Source organism: Ursus maritimus, unplaced genomic scaffold (assembly GCF_017311325.1).
Source record: "Ursus maritimus isolate PB19 unplaced genomic scaffold, ASM1731132v1 scaffold_25, whole genome shotgun sequence".
Lineage (NCBI taxonomy): Eukaryota > Metazoa > Chordata > Mammalia > Carnivora > Ursidae > Ursus > Ursus maritimus.
The window spans coordinates 7,734,478-7,752,535 of record NW_024425008.1 but is presented as its reverse complement, the minus strand read 5'-3'; the positions used below and the strand labels follow the sequence as shown (position 1 = coordinate 7,752,535).

The window sequence follows — 18,058 nt, the reverse complement described above, 5'->3', positions numbered from 1 at the left end:
GAGAGCCCTGCTGTGCAGAAAGGCTCACATCTCTCAGCACCTGAGAGCTCACCGGAGCACCCACCACCACAAAGGGTTGGAACTGCTCTCCCCACCTGCCTTTCTCCTTAGGCTTGAAGTCCCTGGAGATCCTCCAGCCAGGGCCTCTCCCCTGAGCTCCAGACCCACTCTGGGACCAACAGCTACTTCCACCCCCACTGGCACTTAACAAGGGCCAGTCTACACACATGATGCTCTCTCCAAGTTAGCCCCCTCTGCCTCTTCCCTTCATAGGAGATAGGAGCACCCGTAGGCAGGGGTGGGGGGGGCTGGTCCTTGACACGCTGCTCACCCTCATCCCCAGCCTCTCCCTAGCCAGTCTTACGCCAGGCATGTCAGCTTTCCTCTCTAAACACCCCTGGGATTCGCCCTCTCCAGTCTCCATCATACTGCCCCCAGATGAATGGGCAGCACCTGCTAACCCATCTCCCGGCCTCCACGTCCCCGCCACAAGCCTGTCCCCTCCTTCCCCCAGGAGCCACCAGGGCCTAACACATGTCCACAGCAAGCTTCTTCCTGCCTCAGGGCCTTTGCACCTGCTGCTTCTTCCACCCAGACATCCTCCTCTCCACCACCATCCTTTTACCCAGTTTCCTCCTGCCTAGCCTCCGGCTTCAAAATAAATATCCATTCATTCCCCGCACCAGGCTGGTTAGGACTCCGTGTTACACACTGTCATGGGATCTTTATTTCATAGCATTTATGCCAGTTTTCAATTAATTAGTGACTAATTCAGTAACATCTAGCTTCTCCATCGGATTGTACGCTCCTGGAGGACAAGACATTGTACCATGATGTTCCCAGGCACCCCGGCTGCAGTAGTCGTTTAATAAACATTTGCTAAGTGAAGGACTCCGTTCCCCTTCCCTGGCGTGTTTTATGGTCCCCAGCCCACCGTCTCACTGTCTTTTCTCCCCTGGTCAGCCCAGGAGCCTCACTTACGTCCCACTCTGAGTCCAAATGTTCTCCAACTGGAAGAGATCAATGTTCCTGTCTTTTCATGAGGACCCTGTGCCCATCACAGCCTCTTTCGGGTAAGTCAAAAGAGTTCCTTGATTTAGTCTTTATAAGGGAGGGGCAGACAGCCTGGAGAAGGCCTGGAGAACGTGACCCTCATCTTCTGGACAACAGTTGAAGCAACAGGAGATGTTAAATCCACAGACGAGAACTCTCAGGGGGGCTGGTGAGGCCGGTGTTCAAATCCCCATGGGCCTGGTGGGAGCAGAGGGACTGGAGCGTTCTGTGGGGTTTGGTGGGGCATAGGGATGCAGGAGGAGGACACAGTACTGGTGGTCATGTGCAAGCGATCCCAAAAGAGCTTGGGAATGAAAAAAGTGACATTCTGACGTCAACACCCAAGGAATCAGACAGAGATGTGCCAGGTCACTATGGAGATGGGAAGTGTCCAACACATGTCTGACGTCTGGTGGAAGGCCAAGTCATGCTAAAGAGAGAATGGTGGGGGGCGGGAGTGCCTGGGTGGCTCAGCCGCTAAGTGTCTGCCTTCGGCTCAGGGTGTGATCCCAGGGTCCTGGGATCAAGCCCCGCATCGGGGTCCCTGCTCGGCGGGAGGCCTGCTTCTCCCTCTCCCACTCCCCTTGCTTGTGTTCTCTCTCTCGCTGTCTCTCTCTGTCAAATAAGTAAATAAAATCTTAAAAAGAGAGAGAGAGAGAGAGAATGTTGGGACAGCTGATCCCGAGTGGAAGCAGAGGAAAGGGAGGGTCGGTCCTCAGGGGGCAACGCTGGCACGACAAAGCAGAGAAGGGCCCAGCCTGGCCTCTCAGCCCTGTGTTGAGTACAGCCTACTGTGCAGATGACCGTGCCACAGGGCATGTAACTCCCAGGTACACACTCTCCAGGCCACCTTGGAAGATCCCGTGCCAACTAGGGGCCAGGGGCCATCCCCCTGGTGAGGGACCATATTGCTGGGCAATGAGCCAGCAGCAGCTGGTACCATCCTTCAGTCTCTAGAGAGCCAGACCCCGAGAGGCAGCTCTCCAGCCTCCCCCACAGCGAGCAACCCAAGAGGCCAAGGAGGAAGCTGCATTGCAGCTTTTTTAAAGATGTATTTATTTTAGAGAGAGAGAGGGCGGGGGGGGGGCGGTGCGTGGTGGAGAGGAGCAGAGGGAGAGAGAATCTCAAGTAGACTCCGTGCTGAGTGTGGAGCCGGACGCAGGGCTCGATCTCAGCACCCTGAGATCACGACCTGAGCCGAAACCAAGCATCAGACGCTTAACCGACTGTGCCACCCAGGCGCCCCTGCAATGCGTTTTATGACTGGCACTGGAGTGATACACTGTCACTGCCACCACGGGTGGGAGGCAAGTCACTAAGTCTGGCTGCATGCACTGGAAGAGGAACTAGACTCTACCTTTTGAAGGGAAGGGCAGCACAGAAACTGGACAGACTAAAACCACCACTCCACCAGAAGGATCTTTCTAGAGTGTTTTTTCTATTCCATTGCTCCCTCCGTAAAGCCCTCAGGGCTAAAGTCTCAGTCTCTTAGCAGCCGGTGGTGACTGTCCCTTTTCCCTCATTCATCCCATCTCTTGCCACTTCCTGCCTCCCTGTCCAGTCTGCCTTCCAGAACATGCCAGAGGCTTCTCCACTCTGCACCTCCGCTCAAGCTTCTCCTTCTGCCTGGTCTGTCCCTTCTCCTTTGTTGTTGTTGTGTTTGTTTTATTTTTTAATTTTATTTGAGTACAGCTGACACACAAAGCTACCTTGGTTTCAGGTGTACGACACTTGGTTTCAGGTGTACGACACAGTGATCCAAGTTCTCGGTACATTATGCTGTGGTCACCGCAAGCGTAGCCATCAGCTGTCACCGTATAACGCTGGTCCTTCTTGCTCTCCATTGATTCGTTGCTCATCTTTGGAGACCCAGCTCGAGAGTCACCTCCAACCTTCTCCACCCCCCCAATTCTGTGCCCCATGCCCTTCCTTCCACCCCATGGCATTCATCACAGTTGGGAGCTTGGGCAGGGCAGGTGACACGCGGTACTGGCCTCTGGCTCCCCACAGCCAGGGTGGAGCTCAGCACAGAGAAGCAGCTCGAGGCACATTTCCAGGATAAATTCATCAATGCTTATGTTAGTCACAGGTGCCCAGTCTGGCCGCTGAAGGCTGGCCAGCTACTCCTGGAAGTAGAGGGGATTTTCCGAGGAAGTCCCAGAGGTGAACAGCAGATTCTTTCCCATAAGCCGTGGCTCAACTCCTCCCCCATGAGCCTGCCCAGGAAGGAATCACCCTCCCAGGAAGAGCCCCTCTAGTGCCGCCGTCCCCCCACTCCCCGCCAACCCCAGAGGGCACTAGGAAAGTGTCCACTCAGTCCTGCATTCCGAGTTGTGCTTTCTGCTTTCAATGTGTCCTCAGACCCACTCTGATTCGAACCTTGCAACGACTATGCAAAGCAAGTCAAGAAGAGAGTAATACTCTACTCCAAAGGAAACAAAATAGAAGCTCAGAGAGGTCAAGCAATTTGCCCAAGACCACACAGCTAGATTGGAACCCATATCTGTCCAAGCCCCATGCCTTTTTGCTGAAGGTAGAGATGAATTAGCCTTAACAGTGACACTTCTAGAAAATGAACTGTCCCATGGTCTGAGTCTCACCCAAGCATGAAAGAGGAACCAGTGGGTTAACGATAAAGTCACTAACACAGGAGCAACCAGAGTGTTGCTGGTGGTTTAATAAGTTCACAAAAATAGATAATTATTCATGCTTATTGAACCAAGTGCAGAGTTTGGGGCTTTTTGCAAATTGTCTTGGATTCCCACCACAACCCTGAGAAGTAGATTTTGTTATTCCCATTCTGCAAGGTAGGTCATTGAGGTTCAGAGAGGTTCAGACTTACCCAAAGTCACACAGCTAATGAATGAGCTGGGATTTGAACCCAGGAGGACTGCCTGGCTCCAAAGCCCCTGCCCTCCTTTTCCATCATGCAACTTCTGATGATCATCAACACTTTGCTGGTGGGAGTTCTGGAAGCACAATGCTGCCCTCTACCAGAAGGAGACAGGGTGTGGGCACATGGGCTGTGGTCTCGGAGCCAGGCTGGAATCTCCCTGTCTGGCATGATATCATTTTTCTCCTCTAATCAATTACTCACCATGACCAGGCCCTGAGAGGCTGAAAGACGACCAGCTCCCTTGGGAGGGGCCCGTGCGATAAGGAAGGAATGGTGAACTCCCATCACGGAAGCTTCGAGGAGGTCCAGGGTCCAAGACTGTAATTGTCAGTGCTGATGATGGACGCTGGCCAAGGAAACATCCCAGTGGAGCCAAGAGGCGAAGACCATGAGCTCTCGGCCTAGCCCAAGGACACGGGGTACCTCTCAAAGACCCCAGGGAGTCCGGGCTGCCCGGACCCGAGTCTCTGAGCGTGCGGCAGAAAGGGCCTGAGTGCCACTCCCGACCTCGCTTCTGGAAGCTGCTTGCTGATCTCCCCTCTCCTTCTGCAGCAGCTGTTTCTCCTGCCTCTTGTGACTCGAGGTGTAACAGCCTCTTTTCCACTTTCTTGCAGCACGGAAATGCTCAACCTCACGTCGCAAGTCCTCATGCCCACGCTCAATGGGACCGCGCCCAGCACCTGCCTCTACTCCGACGAGTGGAACTGGCTCAACACCATCCAGGCCCCCTTCCTCTGGGTCCTGTTCGTGCTGGCGGCCCTCGAGAACATCTTCGTCCTCAGCATCTTCTGCCTGCACAAAAGCAGCTGCACGGTGGCCGAGATCTACCTGGGCAACCTGGCCGCGGCGGACCTCATCCTGGCCTGCGGGCTGCCCTTCTGGGCCATCACCATCGCCAACAACTTCGACTGGCTTTTCGGGGAGGTCCTCTGCCGTGTGGTGAACACCATGGTCTACATGAATCTCTACAGCAGCATCTCCTTCCTGATGCTGGTGAGCATCGACCGCTACCTGGCCCTGGTGAAGACCATGTCCACGGGCCGGATGCGCAGGGTGCGCTGGGCCAAGCTCTACAGCCTGGTGATCTGGGGCTGCGCGCTGCTCCTGAGTTCGCCCATGCTGGCCTTCCGGACCATGAAGGAGTACAGGGACGAGGGCCACAACGTCACTGCCTGCGTCATCACCTACCCGTCCCGCACCTGGGAAGTGTTCACCAACATCCTCCTCAACTTCGTGGGCTTCCTGTTGCCCCTGACCATCATCACCTTCTGCACTGTGCAGATCATGCAGGTGCTGCGTAACAATGAGATGCAGAAGTTCAAGGAGATCCAGACGGAGAGGAAGGCCACGGTGCTGGTCCTGGCCGTGCTGCTGCTCTTCGTCATCTGCTGGCTGCCCTTCCAGATCAGCACCGTCCTGGACACGCTGCTGCGCCTGGACATCCTGTCTGGCTGCTGGGATGAGTACGTGATCGACGTCTTCACGCAGATCGCCACCTACGTGGCCTACAGCAACAGCTGCCTCAACCCGCTGGTGTACGTGATTGTGGGCAAGCGCTTCCGCAAGAAGTCCCGGGAGGTGTTCCAGGCACTGTGCCAGAAAGGGGGCTGCATGCTGGAGCCCAGCAAGATGGAGAACTCCATGGGCACGCTCCGGACCTCCATCTCCGTGGAGCGCCAGATCCACAAACTGCCAGAGTGGGTGGGGAACAGCCAGTGAGGGGACGCCACCAGGACCCCTGTTCATGTGTGCCAAGACGGAGGGACAGTGGCACTTCAGGACGTGCCCAGGAAGGAATGGAGGGCATGCCATGTGTGTGACCTCAGGCAATAAGTCGGTGACTCCGGGAAAACCCAGGAGCTTCATGGCTGCCCTGCCCAAACTGCAGTGAGCCAGGCCGTGAGGACGGGGTGACCTCACACACAGCCAAGGGCTCCATACACACGACAGTATTATTGTGCTCATTGGCTGCCACCCCTGGGCCAGCCTGCATCATCCTGGGAATGGAGGGCACCTGGGGCCAGGGACAGGAGTGACTGAGCTTCCCTCCCACGTGGCATCCCGCCCCGCCACAGCATGCCAGTTCAGGCTTCCAGGAGAACGGCCACCCCAGCTCTGGTGCCGCGGCTGAGTGCACAGGTGGGACCTGGCTGGGGTTTCACCTTAGGTCTCTTAAATAACCCAGCGGGGACTCTGGAGGATGATTTCTCAGATTTATGAAGGTTTAACTCTGAGGGATCCCTGGTAAGAACCCAGAGACCAGGATTCCATCACTTCCCCTGCCCATGTTCAAGAGAGTCTGTGCCAAAAACACCCTCAGTCAGCACTTAGCCAGCACCTGCTGTTCATGCAGCCTTGAGCACCATGGGCAAGAGGGAAGAAAAAGAGAGCATCATCTCTGTCTTGAAGGAACTTGCAAACTCGAACGGGGTGATTACTTGCAATCAGAAGGCTGTTCTGTGACCCAACGTGGTCAAGCAAGGCACTGGGGACGGTGCAGAGGAGAGGGGTGAGGAGCCTGCCGCTGCCAGCCCGTAACTTGTGGCACATCGTTTTGTCCCTGCCCGTGTCGTCCTCTGGAACACCAGGGTGTTGTGAAGATTGAAAGAGGCAACAGGCATAGAAGTACTTTGAAGGAAGGAAAGGTGCTATATACACGTGTGGCATTATTACGCACCCAGAACGGAAGTAAATTGATTGTAAAGACATAGCTTTGTTGCTAAGGGTCGTGTCAAGTACCCATCAGTATCTGCCACATTGTAGCAGCTCAGTAATGTTCACTGCCTTCCACCTTTCCTTCCCATACTCTGTCCCCCCCGCCACATACATACACAAGCATTTTGGGGGCAGGCCACCCGTTCAGTGTTTGATTTGTGATGAGCCCAAGAGATCTTCGATGGAACTTACTCAGGGAATCCACATGCTCGGACCCTCCCTGGGGGTGGACAGTAGTCGGGAGGAGTCCAGGCCTGCCTACCGTCCCTGTCTCAGCAACCAAGGGCACCAACCGGTGGTTTATTGGACGGTGGCCAAGTGGGGGCCACTCGAGGGTGGCCGACCAATGATTTGGCAAAAAGGTCATCGACCCCAAAGCACTGGTCCTGGTACCAAGCTCCCTTAGAGGGCTGAGCGGTTCATGGGTGCCAGCAGCAGCCCTGGGTCAGGAGGGCTGGCTAGGTCCGGGCAGGTGTGACTGTGACGAAGCCTTGGGGAGGGACCCACACAATGAGCAGCAAAACAGCTGGTCCTCTGCAGAACAGAGAAGGGAGAACGCCCTCCCCCAGGAGGCCCGCAGCCAGCACTATAGAGGGGTGGGGTGACGAGTGGGGTGGGGCGGTTCCCAGGTGCCAGGCAGCAGGAAGCTGGACCAGCATCCTTGGCCAGAGCCTTAAGAAACAGCCCTGTCCCCAAGCCCCAGGTCCTCCAGGGAGGATTCATTTCTTTTTTCCCACATGTTTCACAATCTGCCTCCTGGGGTCAGCACCGTGCCCAGCCCCTTGGGGAGTATGGAGAACGCACCACCCAGGCTCTGACATCAAGTGGCAGAGAACCAAGGCAGGGAGGGCCAGCTCAGTAGCAGTGGGGCTCAGGAGCTTCCACGATAGTAAGGTACGCAGCACCTGGGCAGCGCTCATCTGCTCAATAAAATAAATGGATACTTCTTAGCAGGCTCTCTCTGGAGAAGATGGAAACCCAAAGGATGGGGCAATTTGGGAAGGCAAACAGCCCATAAATCCTCATCAAGCCGGCTCTAGATTTTCAGACAAAAAGGATCAGAAAAGACCCCCAGCTTTTGTTCCCCTGCCACACACACCTCTCCCAGTAAACTTACGCACTTGCAGCTGGAGAAAGAAAACAGTTGAATAAGGAGTAGCAGTGGTTTCGTATTTGAATGAAATTACACAGGTGCACATATTGTGGAATAAAAAGGAGGCTGTGTTTTGCCGCTGTGGAGTCCTCATGCATCAGCTGCCGTGTGATGGTCTAAAGGTCTTCTCTGAGCAGAGCCACATCACAGCTCTGGGACCCTAATGGTCCCTTGGGGGTCCTCCTGTGGTCTGAGGAGCAATCAGTCTGTGAGACGGCAGCCGCCCTGTGGGTTGTGTTGACACCGCGATAGAGAACATCTGTCCTTGAAAGACCCAAAGAGCTGTTACATTGTAAAGAGGGAGCATTTCACAAATAATGAGAAATGGGTGAAACGTGTAAACATGCATCTTTTCCATACAGCTTAATAAATGGATGAGGCCTTTTTTGCAGAGATCTTTCATGTGTTATAACTCCGGAACCCCTGAGTATTGTGAGGACACTGTCATAGGCAGTCAGAAGCCTTGGGGGGGTGGGGGGGCAGGTCATTATTTCCACTCAACCTATTTTAGGGCTTCTGGCCCGCAGAACAGTGGTGTCCAAACTTCTGTGATTGTGTAACTCTCTAAGTAAAGGAATTTTGATTATACATAGCCAATATGCAAACTTACTAATATGTATTAAAATGTAGGCTCTAAAATATACTGAAATAGAAATGTAAGAAAATTTAACAGGATTTGCTACTTTCCCCTGCCTCCATCCCTACAGTGGTAACTCACCACCCAGCTCCCATCAGGTCCAGTGGGACCCCATGAGGACCTCGTATCGTAGTGATGGCAGAGACTCAATCACTCATGCATGCAATATATTTATTGAGTCCCTTCCATTTGACCTCCCCTTCAAATCAGGAGTGTCTTCTACAATGTCTAGATTAAACAGTTGTCTAGCCACTGCTTGCATGATCCCAGTGATGGGGAACTCATTATCCACTTCATTTGGGGGGCCTCTCCATTATTCGTGTATTCATTGCTTCCCTCATTCATTAAAGAAAACTTGTGTTCTGTGTCTACAGAAATGGTACTAGTCCGTCTACACCTCCAACCACCCATGCCAGAAACGTGGGGTTGATCGGTAAATGCACCCTCTCCTTCATTCCTTCCACCCAATGGATCAGCACTTCTTTTTAGATTCCACCTAAGGGTTTCCTGAACCTAACTGCTTCTTTCCTTTCTGAGTCTGACCACCACCATCTGCGAATCCTTATTCTTCGTTCTGCAGCCAAGGACGTGTTGTCATGCACATACCATTCTGAGGGGCTATACACCCAAAGACCGTGTTGAGGAGCCAAGGCTTTGGAATCGCAGACCTGGATTCAGTTTTAGCTCTGGCCGGGGCTCTTATTTGTTGTGTGGTTTTGAACAGCTCTTATCCTTTCTGAGTCTCCGTGTTCTCATCTGTGAAATGGGGATAATAATGGGATCTACCCCATAGAACTGTTAACAGGATTCACATAGCACGTGTTAGCACAGTGCCGGGTACAGAGTTGGCACTGGACCCATGAGAGCTGCCATGGTGGTGATGACGGCCGTGAGGCAGATGTGAGTGACCATGGTCTCTAATGAGAACTCCTGCCACAGTGTCCCACCACTCCTGGGATAAAGTTCCACATCCATAATGTGGTCTGTAAGACCCTTCACGAGCCGGGCCTGCCTTGTCTGTTTCCCTCTCTCTACTTTCTGGCTCATTCTCTACCCTCTGGCCCTAGGGTCCACAACTAGACAGAGTCTGGCAGATTTTCCATTCCCCCTCCAGTGCCCACCCTTCCCACTCAGCCTGCACGCCTCCCTCCCCAGTAGCTCTGAGCTTGGAGAAAGTGGCCCACGACGGCCCGAGGGAGCTCACTCATCCAAGGGACTTGGTTCCCAAATGGGAGCCTGACTCGAGGAAGTCTGCACTCCAGAAGAAGCCACCCGGCTGGAACCATGAGCAGGGCTCTGGGCGGGTGGAAACAGGCTGGGAGAGCCTCGCTGCCACCTCCCTCCACCCAGCCAGGCAACATGAGCGGCCTCACCCCCACTGACCCTCCGTGGCACCAGCGAGCTGGTGTGATGGGGAGAAGCCCGGGAGCACTGCCCAGCCCCTGACACTGCCCCGGGGCCAAGTGGGTGAGGACCCGGTGTAGAGATACAAACCGACCCCCAGTGACCTGGCGGGACCGAATGCTAGTGATGGGGGCTACCATCAATGTATGAAACCACCAACGGAGTCTTCATGGTTTGGAAGGTGAAGCCTCGATTGGCAGCCCCCAGCAACGAGCTCCGCTGTCTCCTGGTCGCTCAGCCCCTGAGCCCGTGATAGAGCCTCGCATAGCTCTGAACCTGTCGCCAAGCCCTGGAGGATACGGGGGTCCGGGGTGAGCAAGGAGGTCACAGTTGGGCAATGGCATTGGCTGGAAGGTTTGTTTGTTGGGTTTTGGCTGAGGTCAAATGGCCCCATGATAATGTCCCACTCTCTGCTGACCCCTTTCAGAGGGGTCATAACCTCCCTCATGACCACTCAGAGAACCAGGTGCTTACCAGTCCCTGATGGGGGAACCGAGACCCAGGAGGGAAGTAACTCGCCAAGGCCACACGGTTCCTCAGGAGGGGGCTCGGGAAGCCCACCTGGTCTCGGCTGGCTCGTGCCTTAACCAGGGGGTTAGGAATCTTGTCACCAGGAAAGCCTCAAGGTGCCTTCCTGCGTGAAGAGCTTCTGAGCCGGCGCTGGGGCTGTGTCTGTCCTAATCAACAGACTGGATCTTGTCGGCCTTGTGCGTACTTGCCCCCGGCAGATCTCTGCAGGGGCTGGCGGCTGACACCTGACCCAGAAATACTCTCCGTAGCAGCTTTATCAAGATATGATTCACATGCCAGACTGTTCGCCCATTCCAGTGGCTTTTAGTTCATTCTTGGAGCTGTGTGATGGTCACTGTTCTCTGCTTCCAGAACACATTCATTACCGCAAAGTGAAATCCCCCATCCCGCCCTCCCCACAGCCTTGGGAGTCACTAACCTTCTTTCTGTCTCTGGACATTTCATATGGATGGAATCATACGCCGTGTGCCTTTTGTGGCTGGCTCCTTTCACCGGGCTTACGCTGAGATGTGATATTTAATTGTAGGGGAAGAATTTTGGAGGCCAGGCCTGGAGTCCCTACCACGCCATTAACTCACCGTGTGATCTTGCCAAACCACTCCGCTCATTCCCACCCCCTCCATGGCCTTTGGCCTCCGTTTCGTCATCCGTAAAATGGAGAGAGAACGCAATAAGTGTGCCTATCTCAGCCAGAGCTAATAACTCTGAAAAGGGGCTCCACAAACTATAAAGGGCAGAGCCACTCGACAAGGACCGCCCTGGGCTTGGAGCCAAGATCCTGGTTCCCATCCCCGCTCTGCCACTCCTGGCTGTGGGAATTTGGACAAAGCCAGCTAAGTTCTCTGAGTGTCTGTTTTCTCGCCTATAAAATGAGGATCCAGGTACTTTGAAGAGTAAGACAGATCAAAGTGTTCTCGCAGGCTAAATGGGCTCTCTCCCCCCTCAAATTCATATCCATATGGGACATCAGACCATGATCTGACTTGGAAATAGGGTCTTCACCGAGGTCATTAAGTTAGGATGAGGTCAACTGCAACATGGTGGGCTCTATGTCCAATGAGTGGGGTCCTCATAAGAAGAGGAGAGACACACAGAGACACAGAGGCCATCAGGAGATGTAGACAGAGTTGGGAGTGATGCTTCCACAAGCCAAGGCACGTCCAAGATTCCCCGGAGCCGCCAGAAGCCAGGACAGAGGCATAGAAGAGACTGCCCCTCGGACCCTCACAGAAGGAACCGACTTCCCACTGTTTTAAGCCCCCACCCCGTCTGTGGCGCTTTGCTGCGGCAGCCCGAGGAGATGGACAGACGTGTGTTCCCGGCTCTGAGGGCATGCCCCCTCGCCTTTGAGATCGCCTACCACGGTCCACACAGACCCCAGTCCCCAGCCAGGCAGAAGTCAGCCGCAGGCTTTCTTCGGGTCTCCTGAGGGCTGGCAATGCTAGGTGGTGACAGATGTTCCCCTGAGAAAGAGCAGAATAGACCATCGTACAGAATGTCGGAGAGTTTTTCAAAAGGAGGACCCTGAGGCCTTTCCCAAGACGTTAGGGGCTGACCCAGGCCCCCCTGCTGGCCCAGGCCCAGGCCCGCCCTGTTCCCCTCTTCCTTGCCTAGGCCCCAAAGGCAGGCTGATTCAGGGCATCTAAGAGGCCACAGGGCCTGGCTCCTGGCTTCCAGGCAGCCTGGCCACCAAGTGCACCTTGGGGAGAGGTTGTTGCTAGACAGTCCCCACAAGATGACCCGAGAGAGGGCTGAGGCCCCTCTGGGCACCCCCTCCACGCTGAGTCACCTTCCGAGGCCCACTCAGCGGGCCAGCCATGTGGGCCTGTTTCCTCTCTGGGTCCTGGCCAAGACGGAGGACGGCTTACGTAACCCTTCCTTATGCAAGAGCAAAGCGATACCAAGCCAGCTCCCATCGGCTGTTGACCAAGGGCCAGCAGCATCACCCCTGTGGCTCACCTGATCTCCAAACTCTGAGAAGCACCCCCCGACCACAGACTGAGAAACCGAGGCTTCAGGAGTTGGCATAGAAACTGGCCGCCCCTGGCTCGACAGTGAGGGAGCTGAGATTCAGCTCTGCGGCCCAGACCGGCCTGCCCTGAATTCCAGATCAGGCCTTGCTTCCAAATCAGATTTTTCCCCAAAATACTTATCCCACTGGAGGAAGACAAAGCACTGAGACCCTGGCATCCTGACCGCAAATGGCCTTTCAGGGCGGTCGGACCCCTGTCCTCACGATCCACGAGGAAGAAGTGACCCTGTCACTGTGAGAACTGGTCATCTCCCCTCGGCGACCCCACCCCATCACTGCCCAAATTCCTTCTCTTCAATTCAGTTTCGATATCAGCTTCTCCTTGAAGTATAGAGCTCACCTTCTAATCTTAAAGCTATTTCAGTGCCGTTATTGACTTTTGCAGATTTTTCCCAAAGTTTCTCAAAACCAAACCAAACCAAACCAAAACCTAACTCCCGATTGGTCAAATAAGTCCGAGAACTGCAACTCCTACATCTTCCTTGCGGGGCTGCACGTTGCACGGATATGTATTAAAGGCCCTGAGAAGTCCTGCAGGAAAGAGGGCCACACTCCTCTCTGCTTGGTCTAACCCATGGTCTCCCAGGCTTGATTGGCACAGAACCTGTCTACCACTGGCTGCTCTTTCTACTCTCTTTGCCCCGTACCTCCTTCTCCACCTGACATTTAAATGTTGGAGCTCCTCATGCTTCAACCCTAAGCCCTCCTCTCATCTCTCTACATGGGCCCCTTACTAATCTCAGCCAGGATCACAGCTCTAAATGCCATCTGGTGAGTCTTAAATGTCAGCTTGGGTGGGGCTCCAGCACCCAGTTATTCAATCAAACACGAATCCAGGTGTGGCTGTGCAGGTCTTTGGGGGTTGTGGTGAACATCTGCCATCAGTCGACTTTCAGTAAAGGAGATGGCCCTCTGTAATGTGGGCGGGCCTCGTCTGAGCAGTTGAAAGGCCTGAGAACAAACACTGAGGTTTCCAGAGAAGAAGACATTCTGTCTTGAGACTGCAGCACGAGCTCCTGCCTGAGTTTCTAGTTCTCTGGTCTGCCGTATGAATTTTGACCAACCAGCCCCTGTAAGCACATGAACTAACTCCTTGGAATAAATATCTTGATGGGTGGATGAAAGATAGATAGATTAATTGGTTGATCGATTGATTGGCAGATGATAGATGGATAGATAAGTAAGTAGGTAGAAAGAAAGAAAGAAAGAAAGAGAAAGAAAGAAAAAAAGAAAGAAAGAAAGAAAGAAAGAAAGAAAGAAAGAAAGAAAGAAAGAAAGAAAGAAAAAGAAAAAGAGAAAGAAAGAAAGAAGAAAGAAAGAGGTGGTTATCCTATTGGTTCGATTTCTCTGGAGAGCCCTGACTGGGACAACATCTAAGCCAGTAATTCTGAAACGTTTGCTCTGTTCTGAGGCATCTTCCCTGATCCCAGAGCCCAGGGGAGAACCCCATTTAGGTCTTTCACAGGGATCTTCAACTTCTCTGTCTCTGTCACATGTGTGTAGCCACTATGAGGACTGGGACAGTCAAGGGTGACCCCAAGTCCTCAAGAAAAGGTGAAAGTTCACTCCAGCATGTCAGTTCCCCTGTACCCAGGTCGTGGAAGCATTTCTGATCACGGGCACCGGCGCGATTTACGTGAACGACACATGCCTACAGCATCAACCCCATCTCTCTTAAAGACATACCAGCACTACTGGTTTCTCAGGAAAACTGGTTTGATTTCATGCCCCCCATTTTTTTGCTGCACACATGGGCCATTTAGGCGTCTAGGTTGATTGAAAAATGATGTCAGAGGTTTTCCATATGGGCAATTTCTGCCAGAGAACCCAGAGGAAGGTCATAAAACTGGGAAAATACACATTCATCTTCCCTGAGAGCATCCGTATGATGCAATATCGACGCAGTATCGACGTTTTCCATGGATCTATTCGATCTTCACAACAGCTTAGGAAGTAGGCAGGGCACATCCACTTCCAGATGAAGAAACCGGGTCAGAGGATCCCCAGGACGGCCAGGGTGCCCCAGCTCTCCCTCCTCCCCGACAACGGGGCTGGGGGTGGGGTATCTGTGTTGTCGGAGAATTTCTCAGTCCGATCTGAAACTGTTTAATTCTCTTTGCTACTCCAAAACAGGAGCGTTTCGGGGCATACCCGCACAGGGCCTGCCCAAGGGTAGGGGCTGAGTGATACCCAGAAAGAATGAGTCAATGCAGTAGGAGGCTTGAGCCTGGGCTTTCCAACTCCGGGTCCCAAGGAAGCCTTCCACAAACACGTCCATGCACACACGCATGCAGAAACCTACAAAGCTTTTCTCAGCTTGCCTGCCCTCCAAACTCCTATTCATCTCTCAAAACCCAGCTCAAATATCCCTCTGCCATAATTCTTCCCAGACTCGGCCTCAAGCAGAATTAAATTCTTTAGGTCCTCATACTCGGACAGAGCCTTGGCTTTTCATTGTCACTCTGCATTCCATGGCATACAGTCACTGTGTGTCTTTGTCCTCAGATGGACTCAGAGCCCCAGAACGGGCTGTGTCTTCCCAGCGCCCACAAGGGACCTGGTGCCCTCAAGGGGTTCAGGACTGCGGGTTGATCCGGAGACAAACTTACTGATATTCTGATGTATAAATAAATAGGGTTATGAATTCATTCAGCAAATATTTGTTGAGCTCTGTTGTAGGAGTTTGGAATAGGACTCTAATCAACAGAGATAAACCCCTTGCCCGATGGAGCTCACGCTCTAGTGGGAGAGACAGGAAGTAAAAACTAAACCACGTATCCAGGTGATGATATCGGTTATGATAAACAGTGAAGCCGGGCGAGGGGAGGAGAAGTTATTTCAGGGAAGGGCTCTCCGATAAGGGAGGATTTGTGAGGACCAGAAGGACCTGAGGCGTGGGAGGTGTGCTCCAGGCACAGGGAATGGCCAGTGCAAAGGCCCCGAGGTGGGAGAGGATGTGGCGTGTTCGAAACAAAGCAAGAGAGCCAGGAGAGCCAATGGAGGAGCAGGTGGGGACAGCGACAAGGACACTCAGAAAAGGCAGTCTTGGTGCGCTCCTGTGCCTGAGATGGGAGCAGTCAGGGTTTCCAGCAGAGACACGACACGGTCAGACTTAGGCTTTAGAACGTAGCAGAATGTGGCTGAGCGTCCCCGGTCACACGTCCTTTCCGAGTGGTGTCCCTGGAGAGGCTTCCAGAGCGCCAGTGCGCTCCAGGCCGCAGCTGTTAGCTCACAGGCTTCTCCCAACTCCCCTTCAATGAGGGTCTGCCTGGCCCCCCTGTCCAGGTGAGAAAGCATCTCCCAAAGCAAAAATGACACAAAGACAGAGTTTTATGTGGCCATTTTTAAACCTTCCTGGTCTTTGGAACCCCTGGCCCAGCAGAGCTTTTTCTGCCGAGTGGCCAGTGCCCAGAGCCCTTCACCTCAAAATGGCCATCAGCTTAGGCCGGGGCAGTGCTTAGAGCTGCCTGGGACACACTCAAGCCGGCAATCGTCACCCTTTCGATTTCCAGGGGTTTGCACTTTGTGAAACCTACAAACCTTAAGATTTTATTTTTACCCCCTTCCACCTTGACGCCTTAGTCTGGCCGCCTCCGTTCCCGCCCACTCTGTGCGGCCCGCTGTGTGCTCTTGTAAGCGGGGTTTGCCCACTTGGCTGCGAACTCAGGCTTGACCACCTGCCAGGTCCACCGGCACATGAGCAGTCCCGGGGGGACACCAAGCCTTCTTCTCTCTGTCCCCTGACACCCAGCACTCACCAGGCACCAGGCAGGCAGATGCTCCCTTCGTCTTTGCAGAATACGAGGATGAACACACAGACCTGTGCTCATCCAGGAGCAAAGGGTTACAATGGGCCTTGAATGATGGAGGGGCATGAGGTAGACAGAGAGAGGAGGCCATGTCCAGCAAATGCCCACGGGGAGACAAGTCCAGAGGTGCTACGAGCCTGCAAGTCACCCCTCGGCCGCAACAGAAGACCCAGGGTGGGCGGTGGCTCTGGGTATTACAGCAGGACCGTGGAGGAGTCCGTGAATTCCCAGGGGCTGGGGTGTGGTCCTGTGAAATGATGAAATCCCGGGTCTCTGGAATATTAATCTAGCACAAGCATCGACGGAAGGACAAGAATCCGAAAGCAAGGCGGTTTGTTGGGAGTTCTGTGTCATAGACGTGTCTGCTGCATGAGTGTCTAACACCGACGACAGGAAGGAAGGCTTGGACAGAGGGCAAAGAGGACTGGGGGCCTTCAGTTCGGGCCAGAAGGTGCCCGGCTTTGGTTTCTTTCCTGCGGCTGCAAGAAAAGTTAATAGTAGGGACCGCACATGTAATTGTGGAGACTGAGCAAGAACCCCGAAGGTGCTTGGGTTCTAGGTGTTCCCAACGATGTATCCTCGCAGAAGCTGCTGGATGGGACTGGGAGAGGAGACAGGGTGGTTCTGGGGTTTAGCGACTGGAGAACTGTGTATGTCACAGTGGGGACTGTGACCCGTGAGTCCCCGGGTCCCTCAAACTCCAGCCCACCTTCCCTGAAAATGCATGGAGCATAGCCCGAGCCTACCCACAGCTCAGGAGACACAGCTGCCCAGACTCCCCGGCATTCACCTCAGGGACCATCCCAGGGAAGGCTGACCTGTCCCGCCCAGCCAGACAGGCTGTCCTCTGTAGATGGCAGTCCTGGGTAATCTGCTGGCCACCTCTTCGTGCCTCTTTGCTGTCCTACTCTCCCTGCACACGCCCCCCACATACCCCAGGACCCAGAGGACCCTCATCCTACTCCCAGCCTCGCCCACCTCCACATTATAGGGGCCTGTACCCCTTCCTAGATGTGGTTCCCTCATCCTGCCCTCAGCCCTGAGAAATCGAGCCCCTCTTCCCACAGGCTTGGGGTTCCCTCACCTTGTCCTCAAACCCTCAGAATTCAGGCCCCCTCTCCCCACAGCCCCAGAAGTAGAGGGAGACTCTCTCCCCCATGGGACCAAGGCCCACTTCCCATTTTCCACCCTGAGTGAGCAACACTGGAAACACCCATTTTCTTAAAAGAACATTCCATCCCGCCCCCGGGATGGGGCCCCATGGCTTTGGCAAGGCCTCCATGGAGTCATCTCCCAAAGCCCAGCTCCCTTGGCCATCCCATGGCAAGCGGGCCAGAGGGCCCTGCCATGCACAGGCCCCCTGTCCTCACTGGCCATTCCCCACCCCACGTGAGCGGGGCTAGGATCAGACCCGCAGACCCCATCTCCCCCAGAACTGGTCTCAGGGCCTGGGCAGGAAGGCATCCCATAAGAACAGATACTCGTGAGAAATAGTCCAGTCTAAACACATACGGAAGGGAGAAAAGGCAGCTGCTTTCTGGAAAGGGTTTGCTCTGGTGAGACCCCAATCTTCATTACTAATCAGGAAGGACCCTCTGATGAAAATCTCCCCCAAACGGTGGCTGACACTCACCTAACATCTGTGTTACTCAAAAAAAATCCCAGGTCTCCCCTGATGGGAAGGGGCCTTCCCAAAGACAAATTCCAGTTTCCTCCCTAAAATACTCATGGGCTACTGAGTCTTGGAGTCTTCTTTTCTCCTTCTCTCCTCCTCCTCCCCCTCCCCTTCCCCCTCCCCCTCCTCCTCCTCCTCCTCCTCCTCCTCCTC

At 54.1% G+C, this 18,058-nt stretch overlaps 2 protein-coding genes across 3 annotated transcripts in view; both read left to right on the top strand.

The window, feature by feature from the left end:
- Positions 1-981: 981 nt before the first annotated feature.
- BDKRB1 (bradykinin receptor B1) overlaps positions 982-18,058 on the top strand; it is a 42,867-nt gene continuing 25,790 nt past the window's right edge. The window contains exon 1 of one of the 2 annotated variants that reach the window (XM_040641472.1): positions 982-1,073. The gene's annotated coding sequence lies outside the window, so the exon portion shown is untranslated. The remainder of the gene's footprint in view (positions 1,074-18,058) is intronic. The other variant, XM_040641471.1, reaches the window with a different exon arrangement.
- BDKRB2 (bradykinin receptor B2) lies at positions 996-8,208 on the top strand. Its single transcript, XM_008698002.2, has 2 exons — positions 996-1,073; positions 4,564-8,208. Exons 1-2 carry the CDS (start codon positions 1,000-1,002, stop codon positions 5,666-5,668), a joined length of 1,179 nt encoding a protein of 392 aa, XP_008696224.1. The 5' UTR covers positions 996-999; the 3' UTR covers positions 5,669-8,208.